This window comes from Cyanistes caeruleus, chromosome 6 (genome assembly GCF_971803275.1).
Source record: "Cyanistes caeruleus chromosome 6, bCyaCae1.hap1.1, whole genome shotgun sequence".
NCBI classification, from domain to species: domain Eukaryota; kingdom Metazoa; phylum Chordata; class Aves; order Passeriformes; family Paridae; genus Cyanistes; species Cyanistes caeruleus.
The window spans coordinates 19,915,485-19,939,408 of record NC_141706.1 but is presented as its reverse complement, the minus strand read 5'-3'; the positions used below and the strand labels follow the sequence as shown (position 1 = coordinate 19,939,408).

The window sequence follows — 23,924 nt, the reverse complement described above, 5'->3', positions numbered from 1 at the left end:
TCTTTTTAAACTGGAATATCAAGGAGTGCTTCTGGAAAAGCCTTCAGAGGAGACGTTTGTGTATATTCTGTGTGGGAGAAGCAAAGATTTTCCTGTGGAGGAGCAGAACGGTGTTCTAGGGCTGGCCACCCTTCAGAGCTGTTGTAGGCAGAAGTGTTGAGGCAGATTTCTGTTCTGTCACACGTAGCTGGCGAGTGGACGTCCTCCTGCCTCCTCTCCCTCAGCCACCTCGATGCGACGCTTTGCCGGGGGCCTGCAGCTGCACACCACAGATCTTGATGACATAAACTTAGATGAAGTTGACAAACCCAAACAGCGCGCGCCGCCACCTCCGCCACCGCCGCCGCCCCCCACTGTTACCCCAGCTCCACCAGCTCACCCACTTCCCCCCTCAAATCCTCCACGAGGTCCCACCCTGTTGGTAACACCAGCTTCTCAGGTGACTTCGGGATCTGTTTGGATGCATGCGCCTTTATCGCTCCCCTTCGTGCCTCCCTGGCCTGATCCATCACCCTCTTTGTCCCCTGGATCTGCCCTTCTGCCCCTTGCAATGTTAAAGGAGGGAATGAGGTGATTTCTTCATTTTTTCAGTAGTGATTGCAGTCCAGAGGTAGTTTCATGTTAACATTTTTTAAATGCAAGTCAGAACGGGTTTGCTCTCCTGCTTACATACCTCATAACCCTACTACCTGCAGATGTCCTAGATAGAATGTATCAGCTAAAAAAACCATCATTTGGACTTGAGTGATTAAAGACAAAAAAAAAAAAATAGGAAAAAAAGCAACTGCAGACAGAAGATTTAATTTGAGTATCCCTGTAGTGAAAACGACTTGTAAAAGGGCTTTAAATGTCTCATCAAATTGCTTTGTTAGGTGAGAAGAGTGGACAAAGAAAATTGGCTTAAACTCAGAAGGTCAAAATTTTAAAAGGCCAAAACTGTATAAAATAAAAAAGCAAGAGCTGGTAACCTGGTTTGACTTTTTGCACTCTGAGAAAACATCAACTTTCTCCTTATTGCAATCTGAGTCCAAAAGAGGATCAAATAAAAGAAATCTTATGCCAAATCTTTCTTTAGGAAAGAAATGGCAGCTGATTCATGGTAATTCCCTTTGTTTAGCACTGTAGTGAGAATCACGTACTTGTTGTTTTGGCAAAAGATGCTTACTTTTTTCAAGCAGCAGAAGAGGATCCCACATGGTCACTTCTTTCCTACACAATTTTCTGCATGGGTTGAGTGACTGCACTGTTAAGTTTTGGGGGTTTTGCATGTTTACTAAATAGTCCTTGTTTCTGCATGATTCTCCTTGGGTAGGGAACGATATGCAAATTTTTTACTTTTTGGTGGAAACTAATAGATTCTCTCTCTGTGAGCAATTGCTCTGATGTGACCCGTGAATCTCTTGTAAACTTATGTGGACCTCTGGTAATGCTTGATCTATGTGGTTCATACATTTGAAGTGCCAAGAGTGTGCTAGATCTACTGAAATGGAGCTATCATAGGTTGATATAGATAGCAGGTTTCCCAAGTTATTTCCAAAATAAAAATGACATGAAACATCATTGAACAAGTGTACAAAATACTTGTGCTGAGCAGAAGAAATACCTTCTTCTAAAGAGAACAGAGAATATTCAGATAGGAGGATTAATATAGGAACTGCCATACTGATCTGACCCCAAATCAATATATTATTTGTTTCTGGCAGTTTGTTACTGCTAGCTGTGTTAGAGAAAATACATTAATAATTAAGAAAAATATGTTAGGTAACCACAAATAACCTAGCCTTTAAAATTAATGTCAGTTTTCACTGAATATAATTCATGTATATGAGGAAGTAACTAGGCTCTTAGTAAAATTAATTGAGCCAAAGCTGCTTTGTTTATTAACAGATAATTCAGTATCTCTGATGTAATTTCAGAAATGGAAACAAAATCAAAGCTTGACAATTTATTCTTGCTACCTTTTACAAAGTCATCTTTAAACTCCACAGATATGCAAAAGCAGTGCATTTGTGTGACTGAAGATCTCATGTATATGCCAGCTAAAGCCAAAATATAAGACAACAGTAGTTGTCCCATAAGTTAATTTTTCTAATATTATTCAAGCTGGTAAATCTTCTCTACATTGCTCCATTTTTGGTTTCAACCCAGATCATTTAATTTCCAATTCAGCTCGAACAAAACCTGACAAAAGGAATAAAAATCCTGTCAGAGACATTCGTGAGAACTAGCTATTAAAATATCTGGTATAAATTGTCTGTTTCTGAAAAAAAATTATTATTAGCTTTACACTTTATATGAACCCAGTACTAAGTGTGTTGCTGTTTAGGTTGAAAGAAATACCTCCCACGTTGGCAAAGCGTCCCCTGTCTCAAGCAACCCACTGGTATGTCACATCCTGTTTATTTGTCATGGCTGTAGTTTCATGAACTTCTCATGTAGTGCTAATGGCAAGGAATTGTCAAGAGTTTCACTCTGCAGGGCTAACGTATTTAAAATTCGCCTCATGGAATGATCTGTGTGGATACATTGCTCTGCTGAAAGCACGCGTGGTGGGAGTGACTCCTAATGGTTCAAGGATTTTGTATTTCAACAGTTTAGCAAAATGCAGTCCGTATTTGCATGTTGCAAATGTCTGTATGTCCCAGCGCATGTGCTTTGTTCTTCCATCAAGGCAAAAGTTTCTAGGTTCAAACCATCTTTTAAATATAATGACTGCTAAGATGCAAGTTTCATCTCAGAGCCACCATTAGTTTGGTATCTCTTTATACTGATTTTGAGTCAAAATGATCAGACGTCCATTCTGCACTGCAGAAGAATCTGTTGCTAAACTGTGTAACTCCAGGTGAAATAATCCAGTTCCAGTGCAGTTTAATAAATTGCTATCTGTGAATCTGTTGATTCTGATTCTTCTAAGCTCAGAATGCTTAATGATACAATGTATTTTGCAAAGTAGAACAACATCAGTTGAGTGATATCCCTAGGGACTTTCAAATATCTGATTCAAGCTTTTTTTAAAATGATTTAAGAAAGGTTGGGGGAAAACAAAACAAAACAAACCCATAGGGGAAAAACACACACACACACACACACAACAAAAAAAGAAACAAACAAAAAACCAAATCCAACAAGTGTCTTAACCTGTTTGCTGGAAGCAGATAAATAATTTCAGAGGTAACAGCTTGTACCCTTCTTACCATAGGAATGATCTCTGGAATACATCACGTTTCCTATGAGAAACATTGAGAAAAGTGTCCCAAGAGTTGCTGGGGTTAAGTCAGAAACTGAACCCACAGGTTTCAGTTTTGAACTCTTGTCTTGAATAAAACTGTGCTTGATGTCAATGGGAGTTTTGGCTGAGTGAGAAATATAGGATTGGACTAAGACATGCTGAATGATTAGGTCTCAGATGCCTCTGGGAATCTCAACCTCATGGAGTCAAGGGGAAGGAATTAACCTAAAAAAACCCTTGCTGTTAAATCAAGATAATTTAACTTGAAATTCTTTATGGAAAGCTGTTTGTTGCAGTCCTGCTGAATTTCATATTAAAAGATTTATTTAGCCATGGATTAGTTACAATCTTATTTTGGGTTCACTTGTTCTTACACTAAACTTTTGCAGTTTGGGTTTTTTTTCCCTCTAACTTCTTATTCAGTTTGTTTCCTTTATGGGAAAAATGCCAAGAGCAGAGATAAGGTTTTTCCATAATCTTGCTAGTAAAGCCAAAATTTAGGTGAAAAGCTACTGTTTGAATAAAAGAGAAATAGTGTTTTGGTTTGTTGGCTTTGTAAGCCTTAGTTAAAATAATTCTGTCAGCTCTTTTTTTGTATTAGTGTCTTAAAATTTATTATGATAAACCATTTGAATTGAGGAGTCTTGGTGAAATTATGGATTTGTACAAATTGGGTTGTGAACTGTAATTTTCTCAAATTAACTCCATAGCAACTTGCTCCAAGTCCACCTACCCAGCGTCATCCAGGGGTACCAATAGTCTCTAAACCAGTTATGCTGCATCCTGACCCAAACTTCGTGGTCAGGCCAACAATCAAATCAGAGGCCCTGGTAAGCCTTTTAATATCCTTTTTCTGAATACTGTGTGGGTTTGGTTTTGACATTGTTCTTTGAGATGGCCTCAAAAAATCAATCTTTGTCCCATTTCCTGCTAACTAAAATTCCTTTGTATTTTCAAGCAGTCATTAATGGTAAGTACAAAGTAGTATTTTTCCATTTTTTTCTGTGGTGGAAAAGCCACTTTCAGTGACAATTTTTGTACAGAATACATAATTCCAGAGCAGCTTAACACCCTAGAATTTGTACATCTTATTTTTCATTTATTCAGATGCTAGGTTTTAGTTTTATAATTTCTGAATTTGTCATATATCAAATAATAAATATTAAGTCAACTGAATTAATCAGAAATGAAATAATAAAAATTAAGTCAGCTGTCTTTTATCTTTGTAAACAGTCATGAACATACTTGAAGATATATGCCTTATTATATAATTTATCATATATGCATTTTATATATATATATATAAAAATCATTTAAATGTATACCTTAATTTCCAATGGGAAAAAAGTGTGTTGTTATATCAGACCCCAATATACTGGTCATGCAGTGTTACTGCATAGTTCATTCACACAATAAGCTTATTTTTCTTATTTCTTTTCCATTTCTGTGTCAGATGCAAGAGAAAAGTTAGAGGCTAAGCATTTTAGGACCAACCATGAAGCATCTTTGGGAATTATAGTGTATAAGGGAAGGTGAGCCAAGGCTTACTGAGCAAAAAAAAGGAGAAATATTGCTCAGACAGTTGATAACTCTCAGCTGACAGTCCTTGAAATTCACCTAAAATAGCTGGTGGACTAATTAGTAGTATTTATTTTTGAGGGTCATCATGAATTATGCTGTTAGTGTTGGAGTTCTGTGTTTGTTGCACGCACATGTGTGGACACGTGTATTTATGTATTTGTAAGACAGTAAGTGACAGAAAAAACATCCAATTTGTGTTGCATTTATTTAATTAGAAGCTATTTCTGGCAAAAAAAATTATGTGCACAATATTCCTAGCTGTGTTTCATTAAAACACGATGGATTTGTCATTTTTCACTTTAATAATTTAGATGTTCTTGTTCCTTTATTTTCCCCGTTAGACTTGGAACAAATTTAAGTGATACTTATTAACCGCTTTTCCCACAGCCAGAGTCATCTTGAAGCTTCTGTATTATAAATGAACTGAATAGTAATTGGAAGCAGTTTTAATAAACTGCTTAAGAGAAGGCAGGCACATGAGTTAAAAATAAATTCAGATCTCTTCAGTTGGAGCTCTCATTTTGATTGTGTTTAGTAATTTAACATCTCTAAGCAATATGAAGTCCCTTAGAGGAGGAATGAACAAAGTCATAATCTGCAGTTAATATCATCTAGCTCTTGAAAAAGTGTGTATATGAACTAGTTTGCAAAATAGATGATACCTTTATGTGTGATCAAACAGCCTTGGTACAAATTTTAAAAGGTACTTGTTGTTTTTTTTTAACTGATTACATATAATTAATTTAAGAAGCCTGTAATGAGATCCACCTCCATGGGAAATGTCTTATGATCTGTTATGCATGCATGCACATTTTCCAAATCACAAGTCTGCTAAAATCTTTCAGATTCAATCATCTTCCTTCCCAAACTGCCTTATATAAGTTGGAAGATTAAAATTTCTATGGGAGCAATATTCTGGTAGGAGTTTGAGAGAAAGATCGGTGTAGAAATTTTAGACCTTATATCTCTTACTTCTACTGATGACTTACTGCAGTAAAGGGTATTTACTCATCTTCCCTGCAAGGAAGTCACAAGTGGTATGCGAAGTAAAGCCTGCAGGCTACTGAAGAGGGAAATGACTTCTATTAGTTAAAAAACAGAAAAGGCCAAACAGAAATGACAAAACAAACAAGACGGTACCTGCCTGTTTCCAGAAGTGTCTAAGAATTGTAGTAAGATTTCATGCAAAAGGGGAGTGAGGTTTGGTTGGTTGGTTGCTGAGTGTGGTTTTGTGTGTGTGTGTGTGTAAGTTCATTGTTCAGATACAGGACCAGTTCCACTTCTCTTAGTGGAGGATAGTATCACCAGACAACACAGCTTTTGCTGTCTGGTTTCTCATCTCCCTAGATTTCACACACCTTATGGAACTCTAGCTTTTAATTTGACATAATGCACACCACTTTTTCTACCTTGTTTTTACCTGAATTTAACTGTCCTGAGTATCAAGCTCAAGAAACTGAGGTTGATGGATTTAATTGATTGAAGTAGCTAATCCTGGTGACCTGTATTCAAGCAATTGACTAGTAAAGAAGGTGAAAAAGCATGCACTTAAGAATAAAATAGGCATGCAAGAATGGGTAAAATTCTCCTGTTACCTGGAAGGTAGTTGGGCCAGACAATCTCCATTACGACTCAAGTTAGCTTATTAACTAAATTCAGGTAAGAATTACCAGGTCTTTTAACAGTTGATGAATATGAAATTGTTTCCACTTATAAATAGGGAACTTATGGGCGATGTTTAAACCTTAAGTGTGGCCTTAAACCCTGAGGTCTGCTGTGAGTCAAAATCAGTTTGATCTGTACTAGAGTGAACTGGAATACACTCATGGCAAAGCCAATTAAATTTTGGCTCAGGGAACAGGAGTGGACTGCTAGGATTTAGTGCTGAGATTTTCACAGATGCAAAACCACCAGGAGCATTAGTCTCTGCTCTCCCTGATGATCAAAAACATCCTGTTGTGTGACTTACAAGGCTCTGCTGCACTTGATGCTATAAAATATTTTTCCTCCCTTATTCGTTTGTGGCTGGCTGAAGAATTTCTGAAGAGGAAAAAAATCATATTTAAGCTTTCCTCTAATTTGCAAGATTTGAAGCCTGATGCTGCAGGACTAAAGTCAAGACTTAGAGTCTTAAAGTAAAACTTAGATACTGTGTGGAAAGATGGGGAAGGACTGGAAATTTCACTTAGTATTGGTTATAATCATACCAAAGGAATCTGAATTGAAATTTTTTTCCTTGGGTTTTTTTTTTGTTGTTGTTATTTTTTGGGGGTTTTTTTATGAGAGAGAGATTCTGAAGAGATTTGTGGAAAATCTTTCTAAACTTGCCCATAAGTCCTCCAAGACAAAAACTCATAGTTCATTTTAATAAAACACAAACTATATTTCATTAACTCTGGAATATATTTTTCCAAATAATGATAAGACTGTAGGACCCTGAGAGAAATGTTACTGAAACTGATACACAGTAATTTGTTTTAAAGCAAATTGACTGTGAAAAGGTAAATGCCAGAGTTGCATCTGTAGAAATTTTTTTCTTGTTTCAGAAGACTCAAATACCTTACCTGATCTGCTGTAAGGTTTTGAGTGGAGGCTGGGGAAATGTCAGTAGTATTTTCTATAATAATATGGGGGTTAACCCATTTCAGTTTTGAAAATTTTTGTAAATTAATAAGATATTCTGCATTATAAGTGATTCCAAACTACAGCATACTGTTCTGTTAGAATAGTGGAAGTGACAGAAAAACAGAATAAATATGAAATTTGAGACCATGAAGCCAAAAGCAATTCAATAAAATCCATTTAATAATAGAATTCACCTCTTCAGTATAGGATATCTCTGGTAGGAAAGCAAATCTTAAATGCATAAATATATATTTATCATTACTTCTCAGTATTTTGGAAATTATTGTCTACCATTTTGTCCATGTTTAGGGTTGGGGTTTTTAATTTATTTTTTTTTCTCATATATCAAGGATGAGACATCCAGGAACTGTTTTATAGAGATGAGTTGTAAAAGCAGGCATGGAGAATATTTTAAAGAAATCTTGTGGTATGGAAATGTGCATTATTTATGTAGTTTCTATAGAATTCTATCCACTTTGCATTTGGTACTATTTCATTGTGTGTGTTCTCTCATTTTGAAATGATATAGGGAACAAGCACTAACAAGTGCAAGTGTTATCAAGTCCCTGGGAGAGCAAAATAAGCAGAAAAATAATTTATGAGTAGCTGATACTTATTTACAGCAAAAAGTTAATTCCTGGTTTGGCAATTTTCTTTCTTTTGCAGCCACAAGAGATGTTTAAAAGGATGGTGGTTTACAATTCATCATTTAGATCTAACAAAAAACAAGTAAAATAACATTTTCCTTGTTTTGTGTGCTACTTCTGGTTTGACTGATCATAGATTTAAAACTTTCCTTTCCAATTCTGTTGCTCAGTTTCTAAAACAGAGGATGCAAGACAGCCCTAGTGCATGAGAACTGCTAGTATTTGTAAGCTTTAAGTGTGTGCTTGTGGCTCCTCCCAGTCTAGGCAGAAGAAGAATGAGAATAAATCCTTCAGGTTGAACCATCTGTAATTTATATGGCTAAGAGCAACCTTTAAGAAAGTTGAACACTGATAAGTTGATCTGATACTGGTATTACCAAGATTTCCCTGTTTCTTTTAGTGTCCAGCTGCAATGCTTCCAGTAATAAAATTCTTTATCAGTTTTAAAAACAGAGCTATCATCATAACATAGTTACTGGCAGGAAATCAGAGGAACTGGTGGTGGAAATTCAGCCTTCCTGTATTGTGTAGGATTTTCCAACTGCATTTTTACTTCTGTTGCTTTTCTCTGTCATAAGGATGAAGTTTTTGTCTCTTCGTCTTTGGTTGGCTGGTGGTCCAATGGATGGTTCCTTGAAGAAGTGAACTTTATGCTAAACTTCTTCACTGCTGTCAAATGTGCCAGTTTCTGTACAAGACCCCTTTGTCATTGCTAAGCCAAGTTAGATGCATTGTTGTTATATGAAAAGTTGGCAGACAATAGTGACCTCACAGTGTGAGCTTTTGAGCAGTAAAACATTAATAATTCTTTTTTTCTTCCTTTAATCAGCTTCAATCTATATCTAGAAGGGAAAACTGACTGAAAAAGATACAGCTTTGAGATTATTTATTTGCCAGTAAATGCCAGCATGTTCTGAATATATAACAATTGTGTTCTCAAAAGGGGTGGTTTTTTGAAAAGATTGTTATTTCTGGTCATGACTTGCTCCTTCAGTTATTTTTTGTTGTTGTTGCTGCTTGGGTTTTATTTGTTTTTTTGTGGTTTGTTGTTGTTATTTCAGGTCTCAATTGCTCTTGACTATAAGAAACCAGGGAAGCAGTATCATTAGTATAAGTGCTTATGTTTCAGAGGTTGTTTCTTCTTTAAGTAGTAACTTCAGCTTTCACCTGGAAGTCCAGACAGAGTTGTTTCAGTGCAATCAAATATTTTAGTGTTCCGTTTTCAACTTAAGTTCAGTCCTCTGAATGTTTTTGTAAGTCAGGGGGGGATTTGAATGTTGTTAACTCTTTTACCTGAAATGTCCTGAGTGGTGGGAGGGTAGGATTAGGACTGGGCTTTCCACTTCGTCTTCCTTGGCTCATTAGTCCCTGCTTGGATATGGAGTGCACTCTCTGATTCTGAATTTGTGGTGTCCATTTCAGGGGAGATTTATTACAGTTCAGTGCATGTCTTCTTTCTGTCTTATGTATCTGTGATACACAGTGATATGAACCCAAGGGGATAACAGTTTAGGCTGAATATTAGGAATTGGTTTTTCACCCACAAGGTGGTTGGGCACTGGAAGAGGCTCCCAGAGGCATCAGCCTGACAGAGCTCAAGACATATTTGTACAGTGCCCTTGGATGCATGGTGTCACTGTGCAGGGCCAGGATTTGGACTTGGTGATCCTTGTGGATTCCTTCCAACTCAGGTTATTCTATGTTTCTATGAATTTTGCTTGCAGATTGGTTTTTTTGGTGTTTTTTTTTTAAATTTTATTTTGTGTGTTTGTTTTTGTGAAGTTTTTTGGGTTTTTTCCTATTTAAAGATTATTTTCCCAGGAAAACTTCTTTCAAGGACAACATCTGTTTTTCATGAGGACAACCTGGGACAAAGAGTTCACTGACTTCCTTTAGATTACATAATGACTTAGTGACTTGGCTGAGGTTGGAGCTCTTTTCTCTAAATTACTTGCTCCAAACCCATAGATATCTACTTTAGCCATGATTCCAAAAGCAGTACTAATTCAGTTATTCAAAGTATTAATTGTTTAGGTAACTTTCATTATAAAATGTTTCTCTTACAGCTTTAGTTAAATGGTTCATAATATTAATACATTTCGTAAATGAATGAATGGTTGATTGAAGTTTTTCCCCCAGGATTAAATTTTACCCTTGCTGATGTCTATGATAAAATTCTCATTTATCTGGTTAACAAATGTAATGCAGTGTAACAAACCCAAATAAGGCAGTGCTGTTATGGGTGAGATCAGAACCCAGAGGCAACCAAAAGAGGTGATAAAGAGTATAGCAGAGGAGGCATTAGTATTTTCTGCTGCAACTTTGCCATTTAACAACCAGCCCTTAAATATACCACAGGAATCTCAAGCTGGGTGTTTGGTTTACAAGTGGAAAAAGGCTTAGCTGAGTCTGACAGTGGAATAGTCTTTGTTGTCAAATGGATCCAGTAGAAAAGATGGCAATAAAGAATATATCAAGCTTGATCACGCACTGAACCACTGGTCTGTGTAAGGTATTGGTTTGCCTGCTGTGTCTGCAAAATGTTGTGTGGTTCTCTGTTCCCGTATCACCCAGTTATTGCACCTTCAGGCCACAAGAGTGGGAACTAGGTGCCTCAGTAAAGATTTTCTTAAGCTCTGAAGTCCTTACTTTAGCATGCAGGGTAAGTGCAGAGCATTCATAAATCCCCAGCATTGCCCATACAGTTTCACCTTGTAGCTATTAATCCTCAAGAAACTGCAGCTCAAACACCATTGACTCCTGATTGCTGATGCAGGAGCTCCGATACTTGCAGAAAAGGTAACTCCTGCTTTTCCCTGCAGTCTTGGTCTGACAAGGGTTAAGCCCCACATTCTGTGGATCCTCTCAAAGCTTAAATCTTGCTGTGCCTAACTGCAGTATCATCTGCATTTCAAACATTCCCTGACAAAACTTTTGAGTCCTCCACAGAACCACATGAAAACAAAGATCATATTGTTGTCCTGCAAATTGTCCAACAAATTGTTGTCATGCACTTCCTTGTATTATGGACCCAACTCCCTGAAACTCCACATGAAGGAGGAGAGAAGGGAGCTGAAAAAGAATCCTAAAACCCAGACAGTGTGGAGTAGTGTTGCTGACAGGTGAACTGGAGCCTGTCATTTCTACCTGTTACCATCCAACATGTTGATAATCCCAAGAAATGTTGCTACAAAGAGTGTGGCAGAACACACCTGCCTGTGGTGCTTTCAAGATTTGTTTCTGTTCTGTCAGGTGTAGAGAGGAACCGTGGAGCTGACAGGTGGTAAATGCTTCCTCAGAAATGCTCCATGATATGACCAACTCAAATTATTGATCTGTCATGAGGTTTTGAAATGTCATCTGACTGTCGGGATGGACTCTTTGCTGTCTCTCTGGGCTTTTCTCCAGTTACTGTCTTCTTTCATAGCTTACAGAATTACATGTTCTCTCACTAATAAATAAGATGGAATTTGTGTGTTAAGTGTGTGAGTTGCTGTTTTTGCAATTAAATGTCATTTTATTCTCAGGGCTTCCAGAAGTATGTGGAAGATTTTGATCCATATTCAATGGTAAGGAGAGAATTTAAACATGCCTCACTGTTTAATATGAAATACTCTGGGAAAAAAAAAGCCAAATCTTTGATTTTGAGGGCTGGGAGTAGGTAAGATTCTTGCTTGTTGCTTTTCTGGGTCTTATGTATTTGTCTTTTCTAGTCATGTAGAAAAGGAGCGTTCTTACAGGAAAAGGTGATGTGGCATTCTGATCTTCCTCTTACACTATTTTAGAGGAGGGAAAGGTCCCTTTTCCCCATAAATTACATAGATCAGCCTAATTTTTTTGTGTTTACAAAGTGGAAATGATTAATCATTATGTCTTTTCACAGTTTACCCCAGACCAAATTATGGGAAAAGATGTACGACTATTAAGAATAAAAAAGGTAAATACTGTGTTGGTTGATAGATATTTAAAAGGTTCATATAAGCATTTGATGTACAGCATCATTTAATGAGAAGTAGGAAAGATTAAGCTCCTGTTAATGGCAAAAATCAATAGACTTCTCAGAACTAGAACCGTTTTTTTCATAGGAAGGGTCACTGGACCTTGCAGTTGAGGGAGGAATTGATTCTCCAATTGGAAAGATTGTTGTGTCTGCCATCTATGAGGACGGTGCTGCAGACAAACATGGTGAGTAACAATGGGGAATTTGAATACTACTGCAAAGTGTCTCCTTACACTGGCTGACAATAGTTGGCTGATTTCATAGCCTGGTACTGAAAGGCTAACTTCAATTGCCCAAGGACCTAAGTTCGGTCTCAAGTTTTAGGGCAGTCCACATAAGCTGCTTAAATTTTAGAAAAAACAACACCTGATTCTCTGGTGTATTAGCTACACTACACTGCTTAGTTTTGTTGTTTTTGCTACCTTGAATGGTGATTTGTCTAGTTAAGCAGCTGGGTGTATTCCCAAAACCCAACTAAAGACCAGAGCCTCTGAAGCTTTGCTCTTGAAGGCACAAGAACGTGCTCACCAACACATTTGGGCTTTGCACCTGGTGGGAAGTACCTGCCATCCATTTCTTGAGAACTCTTATGACCTGGTCAACAGCGAGGGCAATATTCCCTTACACTGTCTTGGCTGTCCTTGTCCCAGCCTGCACCTAAATTCAAGTCACTCTTGCTGTGAAAACATCTCAGTCATTTGATCTCCTCAGTGCTCTTTTCACTCCTTTTAGGATCTCTCATAGCTAAGGCTGTCCTCTTACCATCCTCTTCAAATCCAGTTCCAGTTAACTGGTCATGCTTCTTTCCAGGTTGGAAGTCAAAATCAGCTCTAAGGAGCAAACACTACGCATACATTTGCAAAGCAATGACCATATGCAAACCCTTGACAAACGCCATTTTATTCCTTCATGAATTTAATGAATTTTGCTATTTTTATAGAATCATGAAATTTTTGGTGTTGCAAGAGACCTTATATATCATCTAATTCCAAGCCCCTGCCATGGGCTGGGGCACCTTGCCCTACACCATGTTGTTCAAACCTGGCCTTGAACACTTACAGTGATGGAGCATAGTAGTAACATCCTACAGTCAGTCACAGTTTGTAAGCTGTATAGCTGGATTACCCAAGCAGACAAACAGTGGAAAATCATATTGAATTAGTTTCTTACTGGTCATGATCAATAAGAGATTAGCTTGGCTTTTCCATGCTTAAAAATTCCTTTTGTGTTTGTCTGTAGCAAACTTCCTAAGATTTTTAGTGTAGACCTTCGCATCCAGTGAGAACACTTTTCATTATAGTCTTTACTGCACAAATATGGCACAGAAAACACTCTTAGGATTTTGTTTTGCTTACATGTATGTATAACACATTTTTCTTTTCCCCAGGAGGCATAGTGAAAGGGGATGAAATACTGGCTGTAAATGGCAAGATATTAATTGACAGCAAGCTGGCAGAAGCACAAGCAACTCTAGCAAAATCTTGGAACATGGGTGGGGTAAGTAACCTGGAATACTACTTCATTCTATCTACAGAGATCACATGAGAGCTACTTTTCTGTCATGACATTGTCACGTCAACACAAACAAGATTAAAACACCAAAAGCAGTGGGTATGTCAGGTACTCTCAAAATAAGCTAAAATCTGCAGAAGATGCTGGTATGTAGCATCCCTGAAAACCATGTATGTAATTGACTGGGAAATTTCATGGCATTTAGCCACATGTCAAGATTGGTATTTAAACACATTACATTCTGAGTGTTTATAGCACTTTTATATGTAGAATCACTCTTTGACACTGAAGATTGCAAGCTGATTGGAATTTTCTGATAATAGCTTATCTTTAATTTCTTGACGTACAAGCAACATTGCCCTTCAGCTACAGTGAGTGTTTCCACAGCAGGAGCTGTAATCATTGCTCAAATGACCAATAGAGGATGATTCTTAGAATAATTTTTTTGTAAAAATCTTCTTGCAACAGTAGATTTTTCTTTAAATTCAAGATACAAACCAAACAAGTAAATCAGGAATGGTCTTCCTATGGAAGTATTTAATAGAGACCTTGCTGCTGCTCCCTGTGGATTTCTAGGAACAGTTTATCTCCCTGATTATCTATCTGACATTCCATGGTGGAGCACTGGCCACCTCTAAAAGCAGTATTTAGCAGCAGATGTTTGCCTGTGCTTTTCTTTTTCAGGATTGGATTGATTTAGTCATTGCAGCATCACCTCCAAAAGAATATGATGATGAAATGTAAGTGCGTCAGCTTTTTTCTCTGGGGATTAAAAGATAAGTAACAATAACCAGTTTGCTTTTTTTTGTCACACATTTTTCAAGTATCTTCTTCCTCTTATGGACTGTATAACCTCCTGCTTTACATTGTTGCTAATTTGATAGTGATAAGTAGCTGCCATGCATTACAGCAGTGGTTCCCAGACTGCAAAACTGTGATTCTCAGAATTGGTTGTATATGACTACACACTCATTCTTTCAGTTTAAAGTTTGAGGATTTGGGCTTTGGTTTTTTTTAGAAGTTGCACTTAACTTCAGTCTGAATCATTCACTCTAGATCATAATTTAGGGAAACAAATTCCCGTAAGCATTCTGTATCACCACCAGACGTTTAATTCTGTGTTTTGGTTTGATTTTTCTTAATTAGATTGCAGTTACTGTTCTTGTCGAAGAAAACTTACGTAAAATTTTCAGAAGATGAAGTGATTTGGGTGTCTTGGCAGTGTTCATAGAATCCTTGTTTTAAAGATCATCAGCATAGGTGTGAAACAGAAGAATCTACAGCTACAAGTGTGATAGGGTTATCAAATCTATGCAACTTGCTTTATGTTGGACAAACAGTTTCAAAAGCAAGACCCGTATTTTCTAGTTTGATTGAAGGAGAAGATTTGAAGATATCCTTACTACCAAGTAATATGGCAGAGCAAGGTTTTCTAGTCACTGTTAACCTGGGTTCCTGTTCTGTGCAGAATGCTAGATATTCTTAATATAATACAATTACAGTAAATCAGTTTTACTGGCTAATACCAACTGTAGATTGACATGAAATTTTGTTTAATACCTGTGCATAAACTAGCAGGCAAGTAAATAACTCTATCATTGTTATTTTTGTTTTCATATCTTGTATATTTAGCCCTACCATTCCCTCATCAGCAGTCAGTCCCAACACACACAGAAAGGTTTTTGAAGGCAGTGCACCTGTGTACAGACAAGGGTATCTCCTGCAGCTGTAGCCACTGCAGTGTCCCTCATGGTGAATAGCACGCCTGGCTTAACATGACTGGCCACCGTGAGGCTGTGTTATTTTTTCAGCATGTGCCTGCCTGTGCATTGCTTGCCATCCTTCCTTTTGTTCTTGGCATGCTGGAGCTGGAGTGTTCTTTGGGCTTTTGCCATGCCTGTGCTATTAAAATATAAGTATTTAGTTTCTACTTCATAAAGTCCCTCAGAGATCCTCTGCAGAATTGGTTTTATCACCTGCCAGATTATTAAATAAATAGGCCCTGTCTAAACAAGGAGGATTAACCTAAGGTTTTTTCCTTATCTGTGGACCATTGCTGTGGCTTTGGGAGTTCATAAGTATATAAGCAACTACAAATTATTTTCTTGTGAAGGCTTGTCCAAAGAACAAGTTTCCATTTAGATTATTCACAGTGTGCCTGTAAACAAGTATTCATGAGTGTTTGGTTTTTACCGAAATTCATTAATTTGTCATATACCTATACAGTGGGTTTGTTCTGAAATTATCCTTGTCTCAGAAATTCAGTTTCCTGTGTATGGTTTCTCTGTGGCTGTAATCACTGTAAGTACAGTCATAGATCTCTAGAATTACCAAGGTAAGATTTCTTGTTGCATGTGGGTCTTCCCAATTATTACTTACAATACAAATCAAAACTACTTAAGATCCAGTTTAAAAACTGTGCTTACTAGAAAGATTAAAAGTTGCATGAGAGCTAACAGCACATTTCTCCCTATTTGTTTCTTTTTTACCACAGGACATTTTTTTAAGGAAGACTACAACTACTGGAATGGAATCTTTCCTCAGCAGAAACCTGCTGCTCAGTAAATTAATAGAGAATCAATAACCACATGAAATGCTTCTTTATTGACTGACCTGTAAATTGAACTAGAAACTTCTGATAATTTGAATAATTTATTATCATTTTATAGACATACAGCAAAACTTTTTTTCCAGCATGATTAAAAAGAACTGCTGACCAGCATAGTTCAGACTGTGAGCGCTCGATCTCTTTTTGCTATTTTGAGGGGCCAAATTTTGCAGATCATCTTTCATTTTTCCTGGAAATAGACTCTAAAATGACAAATGAAGATAGAACACAGATGTCTGTTCCCACATGCAGCACTTGTGAATACACATTCACAGGCCAGTTTGGGTGTGAAAAAAATTATATTTTTACTTCCTAGATAGTGATTTTCCTGGGAAAATAGGAAAGTACACAGGTAACTCCTGTTCTCATATTCCTATAGCTCTCTTAATGTCCATTTTTGTCTCAGTTTTGAGGGTTTTTTGAGCATAAAGACCTTACTGGTGGAAGAACTGGGATACCAAGAATGTGAGCATTATAATGAATAATTTTGATTGTGTTGTCCACACAGTACAGAGAATCTTCTGTACCAGCAGGGTAAATAACTAGCAAGTAGCTCAGATAAAATCATTATGCATAGTCACACTCATACTCCTGAGTACTTGTATTGGTGGCAAAAATTCCTCCCTCATATAGTCATGGGTGGAAAATTTGGGTGTGATTCACAGTCTGCTGTTTTGTACTTTGTTCTCAGTGAGCCTATATATGTAACTAAAGTGTGCAGGAAGCCACTAAGTGTAACTTTCTTCTCTTGGTTATTCTGTGCCTTAGGTTTGAGTAAATTCCTCAAGACCATAAAATTGATACAAGCTTGGCTTTAAGTATTATTACAGTCATAGACTTAGTAATTATATTATTGAGATACCTCCTTAGAAATGTCATTGTCGCCTTCCTTTCTTGTACCTGCCAGTTTATGTTCAGTATTTTATGTTGTGTTTCAATTTTTCTCACCTATTCTACTGAGAGACAGTTCATTGGTATACCAAATTCCCACTGAAGTCTTGCCTTTTCAAGGTTTGGAAGCCCTCCTCTTCTTAAGCACATAAAAATAATAATTACATTCCTGAGAACTCTGTACTTATATGCAGATGTTTACTTATGTTGGTTTGCTTTCATTATTTGCACTATTCTTCCAGTATGCCAATTAACATGTGTGGCAGGGTATATGTGTTAGAATATTTAAAATGTTGAACTCTTACAACTAATCCAGAAATAAAATTGCATTTGCCAAATGGAAGAAGTCTAGTTTCTTATTTGTCTCTGGGTTTGTACATTATAGTAATAGTTAATCTGCTAAAGTACACAGATTTCTACGTTTTTCTTCAATAACAGACCTACTTGCAAGAGATTGCCACCCTTGTGGAATTCAGAATTCACTCTGCACCGAAAGCAATTTTCCCTTGGCTGAGCTGCAGTAATCTTTTACAGAGTTTTTTGGGGCAAATCTCATAATTTGATAGTTGGCAAGCTACCACAGTTGCTACAGTGTATTTTTTTGCTAGGTCTTAGCGTGCATCTACCCAGGCCAGTAGACTTCCTAACCACAAACTAATCTAAATGCTGAATGTATCAAGATCAGCACCAGAAGGAAATTGCAGGAGGATGTACTTCTCCTGCTGCTTTGGTTCCCAGTTGCCTACGTACTGCAACCATCTGGACCGTATGACAATGCATCAGAGAGATAGGTGGTGCTATCCAGTGTTCTCTCAAGGGCTGCTCAGATGTTTTGTACCAGCAAATAGAGAGCCACAAAAATGCACCAGTAAAGAACTTCAGTGCTTGATTGTGCTAAACACTGTCTCAGCACACTAAGAAACATAACACAGAACTATTTCTACTGGTGTTATTTGTTCAGACAGAAGGAGCACAGAAGATTGAGCTGGGAGATCTGTGGGAGTACCAGCAGTTGAGTTGTAGCCTTCTTAGTCACAGAATTGTCTTCTCCCCATCTACCCTGTTAACTTGATTTGCTTGGATACAGCTTAAAATGCATGAGAGGCAGTTGAGGAAATAGTTCCTGCTCAGTACTACAGGTATATTAAGAAAATGTTGCTTTGAGAGTTTAACCTGTGTTTCTCTAGGTAATGTAATGAGGTGGTGTCAGGAGAAAGGAGCCTGACACTTCTGAAATTTTAAAATTACCTTAAGCCATTAGCCAGGTAGTTTTTTAACTGTATTTCTGATTTTCAGTGCCCTAGAACTGCATCCCATCTTTCATTTTCCAGCTAGCTCAAGGGGCTGGAAAATGCTACAAGAAAATACACTTTTTAAGGAAGTTCACTTTCAGTTACTTTGATGTGTGTGAATGGTGTCCCAGGTGTAAATAATTTAAACAGGGGTGCCCATTTTGAGTTTTTACTGCATTGTTCTTTGGTGGCTGTCAGTCATTACATATGCTTGTGCCTTACCCCTGTTCAACAAGGCCAGCTTTGAAAAGATAACAGTAAGAGTAAATGGGACTTTCTCTTGTTCAGCCAATGCTCAGTTTCCTTTGGGAGTATGGAAACTGTGACCTGATGCACAAAGCAGGAAGAAGTCCAAGTACTTCACTGATAGTATCATGACTGCTTCAAACCACTTTTAAGAGAAGATGGTTTTTTGTTTTTCATTTGCAGTAATCTCAGAGGGAATGTGTGTAGTTTCTCATAGCTGTTTGTTTGGTTAAGATGGCCAAACCCTGCTATCTCTCTCTATGGGATAATAACCCAGAGGAAGACTTTCTCAGAACTGTTAACAACCATTCTTATTCTCTCAGGAATTTCTTGGCCACGTTGTCTTTAGCAAACCCCGCCCCAGCTGCTGAACTGGAGCATGAATTACATTAGGGACTTGTGACTTTCACATCTGCTCTGTGAGCCTGTGCGTGCCTGTGTGCAGGCAAAAAATGTGAGACCCTATGGATCAGAACCATGGCATGCATTACAGGAAATGAAATACCATGGTTTATTGCTCATAAGGACATTAGCATAGGGAGGTCTTTGATCTATTTATTACTGCCATTCTGCTAACTCATAATTTAGCAACTATTTATCACATGGCCATTGCATCTTTTAGAAACTGTGCATACATTTCAGAGAAGCTATGGTTTTTTTTAAAGAATGCTCTATTCACAAACAAATGTACAACATAAGGAGGGGTACATACACCAGTAAGGTTTTTTAAAATCAACTTAATTTGAGGAGCACACATGTACAAATAATCTCAGCACTTCACAAATATGAGACATAATCTCTGAATATATGTAAATTGTTGTAATCCCTCTCACCATAAGAAAAAAAAGAGTGGAAAATCACAGCTTTGTGTCAAAGGATGCATATCTGGTTGTATGGAGTTTGATATGCAGAAGTTTATAGAGATCCTCCTGTTTGCTTCAGCTGTATGTTGACCCTGATAAAGTGTGGTGAGACCTTGGGTAGCTGCCGTGGAATTCTTTGCCACCTTTTACCATAGAAATATCCCCCTGTGATCTCTGTTGATATGAACAGATATCTTTATACTATCTAAGGACCAGGTCTAGTGTAGAAAAGCCAGTGTCTTAAATCTAAGAACCTGACCCTAAGGATTATAAATCAGATTAGTCCCTTGCAATCAATTTATGATAAGATAATAAGTGTTTGGTCCTCATTCTGAGTTTGACCTTCAGTGTTTTTCTGTTGTTTTCCAATTTTATCTTTTGCCCTTATCTTTGTTGTCAGGAGGTTTCTGGGTTTTTGACTGAAATTTCTGGAACTGATTTCAAAATTTCTTTTCTACAGACTTGAGATCTGATGTGGCTCCAGGTGGAGTCTCCTGCTCACAGGTCATGCAAATTTTTTAAGGAGATTGACTAGGATGCTTTCTTTCCTTCTTCCTGGGGGAGGCATCTAGAGGTTTGCCTCTGCTGGAATACTGGGGGCCTCTGCTGGAATACTTCATCCTCTGTCACTAGATCCACATTTGATGTGTCATTGAAGGATACAGATAATAGCACATCACTTTGAAGAGAATCAGGCTCTACTTATATTTGCAACAACATAACTTGAGTTATTTTTGCTCTCTACTGAAATTATTTAGGATGAAAGAGGAAGTGGAGACAGGCATAGGAAAAGCAATCAGTAAATTTTCTGTTCTCTAGAAAGGAAGTTTTTGACATGTGAAGCTTCAGAGGATCATGGCTTAAGTTAAGAAAAAAAAGTGTTCTCCAAGCTGTGATGATGGATGCATACCATAATGGTGTAAAAGCCACTAGAAAGAAGTTTTAAGGAATTAAGTAAGTTGCAGACTGGCAGCTCTTGGATATATAAAGCTGAATAGCTGATGTTGAACTTGGAATGTTTGTCTACATGGAAAAAACGTGGAGTCTGCTGTCCTGCAGAGAGTGGCTTCATGATTCACAAAACCTGCTACATGATTAGCAATGGGTATCCTTTGCACACCTGAATTGTGCTTGATACACGTTTGCCACTTAGAAAGCAATCATGGACTGGAACAAGCAAAGCACTTAAGCACATGTTTAAATTAAAGCATATGAGCAAACTCAACCCATTGACATAGGTTGAGTTCAATAATCTTACTCAGACTTAAATATTTTGCTGGATGGAGGCCTGAAGTCAAAATCTGAAGGCAATTGATACCTTAGTCCTGGACATGCTTAGTATGGAAACTTGTCAATGCTAAAGTTCTAGTATTCATACTGAATTTTAGTTCCTCCTCATTTTCTCAAATAATCTTTAAAGGTTATTTCTCCCACCAGCTCCCACTGCTCATTTTCTTGGTTTGTCCTCATCTTATCTTTCTCACCATTTCTCTTGCAAACATCAGTAAAACTCATTAGTCTTCAATAGCTATAACAGAGTTTGTTTATATGCTGCTTAGAGTAAAGTTTGGGAGAAAGAGACTGATATTCGTCCAACATAAATTGAGCAAGATAGAAATCAGACAGCCTTTTTGAGGACAAGGACTTTTCTAAACAGTAAGAAAGTGAGAGGGAAAGTTGATAATGTTTATTCTTTATGCAGAGCTACACATACGCAGATAAAACCGAGAGAGTTCCAAACTACTTTTCCTGATTTTTTTTCTCTTGCCTTTGCCTTTCCCCTAAACAGCTCTGGATGCTTAAGTACTGAGACCCCATGTTCACGCTGGCACCGGCTTGAGGCTCTTGAGGATTAATGCCACTTAACAGAATGCAAAGAACACTAGATATAAAACACTTCTAGAAGCACTCCAGAGAAAATGAAGCTTTAACTAAAATCTTCCATTAAGTATTTCCCTGGCAGGGTGAAATAACTTTTCAGAGTTACCCTTTGAAACTAAGTAGATTATAAGTTTGCAACTATCAGTACTTTTGTTATTCTTCCACACACACCCCCCCCCGCCCAGTATAAAATACGGAATTTACAGAGCAGAGACACCCATTAACAGATTTTAATTAGCAGCAATTCCAACCACAAGTAAGAACAGAGGGAAAGAGAGGAGAAATCCATGTTCCTGTTCTGATTATTCACAAAGAATTGTGGTGAAACAGATCTCTGAAAGTTATTAACCTGCTAGGACAGAAGAAATTGCATACTCTTCCTGAGTGGAAATCAGGCAGCTCCATCTAATTGCAGAGGAGTGCAATATAGCAAGAATCCAGTTGGAGAGGACACACAAGTCTTTTCTCCAACTAACTTAAAAATTTCTCATCAGTCATTTCAGAATTTACAGGTGGGTGCAACATAATTTATAATGTAGTTTTTCTTCTTGGAGAATTTGATTGCAATGAATTTCTGTTAACACTCATAGGGCTGATTGAAACAGAGGTAGTGGGCATATTTTGTGGTTGTATCATTCACAGGGAAAAGTTAACTAAGTGTATTAAATTGCCATTAAGTTGTAATGATTTGTCCCATATTGTACTGCTGCAGGAAAGTTGTGTTTGTTTGTAGTCAACTGTGACAATATTCACATTTCTTTGCCTCTAGCCAGAAAAACAAATGCAGAGATGTTTTTTTCTATTATCCTATTGATGTACATCAGAAATAGTATAACTTCTCATGGATAAAATTACCTTGTATTGCCTTTTCTAATGATGTCTTTAAACCTCTATGTACATGAACAGATGTTTAAAATACCGTAGTAAATAGATGGGGGAAAGTGGCTAGATTTATAAAGGACACAAAGGGACAAAATACTTACCCTTCTTTGCACTAGGACAATGCAAGTGATTTTTATACAAGGGACATCACCATTTTCCTAGGAATTAGATAACACCTGAGTATGAAATCTCAAATGTGCTTTCTTTGATATTGATGTGGTTTCTTAGTCACAGGGCAATGATCATTATAGTCAGCTGTGTTCCCAGTTGTAGAAGAGAGAGGAGTTTTTACCTAGTTGTAGCGTGATCCTTTCCTTATCTTACAATATCTTGAGCCTTCATTGCCCAAACTATGAGCAAATGGGGAAATGGCAAGTGATTTTTTATAATGTGGTGAAAAGAACGGTCAATTCAGAACTTAATTTCAGTTAGTTAAAGGAGCCACGGCGAGTTCCAGGACTGGGAATATGTAACAAGCAATCTTACTTTTTCTGCCCAGTTACTGTGAGCATGTCCTGACTATGTCCTGGCTATACATGAGAGAATCATCCCTCGCCAGTGCTCTCCAGGCGGATGTGGTTGTTCTTGTCCCCACTGTGTTGCTGTTAGCTGCAGATGAAAACAGACAGCTGAGAGTTGCACGTGAAAAACCTCCATGGCTGAGCACTTGACATCGCCCTTCACATTTGGGCTGCCAAAATGCAGACGTGCAGAACGTTTCCACTGGCTCGTATTGCTGCCTTATCACAGGAGACAAATATAGCCTGGGGAAAGCATGCTGAGAAAGGCTACCTACAGCCGTGAGAGAAAGAATCGGGAATAATTCCATGTGGGAGGGAAGACAAGAGTGTGGGAATTGTGCCCTACATAGATGGTTCTGACACATCCCCTTGTAGTGTCAGGTGGGAAGCCAAGGGTGTTCGTGCCAGCACATGGCTGCCCTGGTACCTACTGGGAGTCGTGACTTGGGCTGAGAAGTACCTGAGACTGTTTTAGGATGAGTCTCCACCCAAAGAGACTCTGCAAACTCTCTGCAAACTAATTCCTGTAAAGAAAGGCATTTCTGTCTCCTATGTTTTACAACCTGGTCTCATAGACTATTTGTTCAAAAAACTATAGAACCTGGCACAGCATTCATTCACACTTCTGGTCAGTTCTCATTATATCCTCAGCAGGGTTTCAGCTCTATCAATCACACTTCTGTTTACAGTTTTTGCACACTACAACTTGACTGCTGCACTCACCAGTCAGTATTGTTTTCATATCTAATGCTACAGACTCAGACAGTGCAATATATGCTATTATGAGAGGAAAACATTCAGCTTTGAGAAAATACCTATTTTTTTTCAGGAAACCTACAACAAATCTCTTAAGAAGAGATTTACAATATAAAACATTATCTTCAGCCTTGTGGTTTTGCCAGTCAGAAAAAACTAATACATGTGCTGAGAGAACTACTTCTGAAGGAAACAGGAATTATTCTCTTTGAAACCATTATAAGGAACACGAAGAACATTTCCAACTTTTTTTTCTTTACCACAACAATGTAGATTTTTTTTTTAATTATACAAATTTTCATAATAGGCACATCATATTCTTACCAATAGCTCATACTTTGTTCAGAGCAGCTCTTATAGAGAAATCTGCAACTGCTTTACATCCTGCAC

At 37.7% G+C, this 23,924-nt stretch overlaps 1 protein-coding gene across 4 annotated transcripts in view; it reads left to right on the top strand.

Annotated features, from left to right (window-relative positions):
* USH1C (USH1 protein network component harmonin) overlaps positions 1-17,431 on the top strand; it is a 46,990-nt gene extending 29,559 nt beyond the window's left edge. For 2 of the 4 annotated variants that reach the window (XM_086892734.1, XM_023929073.2), the window contains 6 exons: positions 11,610-11,651; positions 11,966-12,019; positions 12,168-12,267; positions 13,470-13,579; positions 14,279-14,334; positions 16,089-17,431. In XM_086892734.1, the coding sequence (XP_086748860.1) occupies positions 11,610-11,651; positions 11,966-12,019; positions 12,168-12,267; positions 13,470-13,579; positions 14,279-14,334; positions 16,089-16,101 (375 nt within the window). In that variant the 3' untranslated portion in view covers positions 16,102-17,431. Of the gene's footprint in view, positions 1-11,609; positions 11,652-11,965; positions 12,020-12,167; positions 12,268-13,469; positions 13,580-14,278; positions 14,335-15,226; positions 15,409-16,088 lie in introns of those variants that run through there. The other 2 variants (XM_023929077.2, XM_086892735.1) reach the window with 1 other exon arrangement.
* Positions 17,432-23,924: the final 6,493 nt, after the last annotated feature.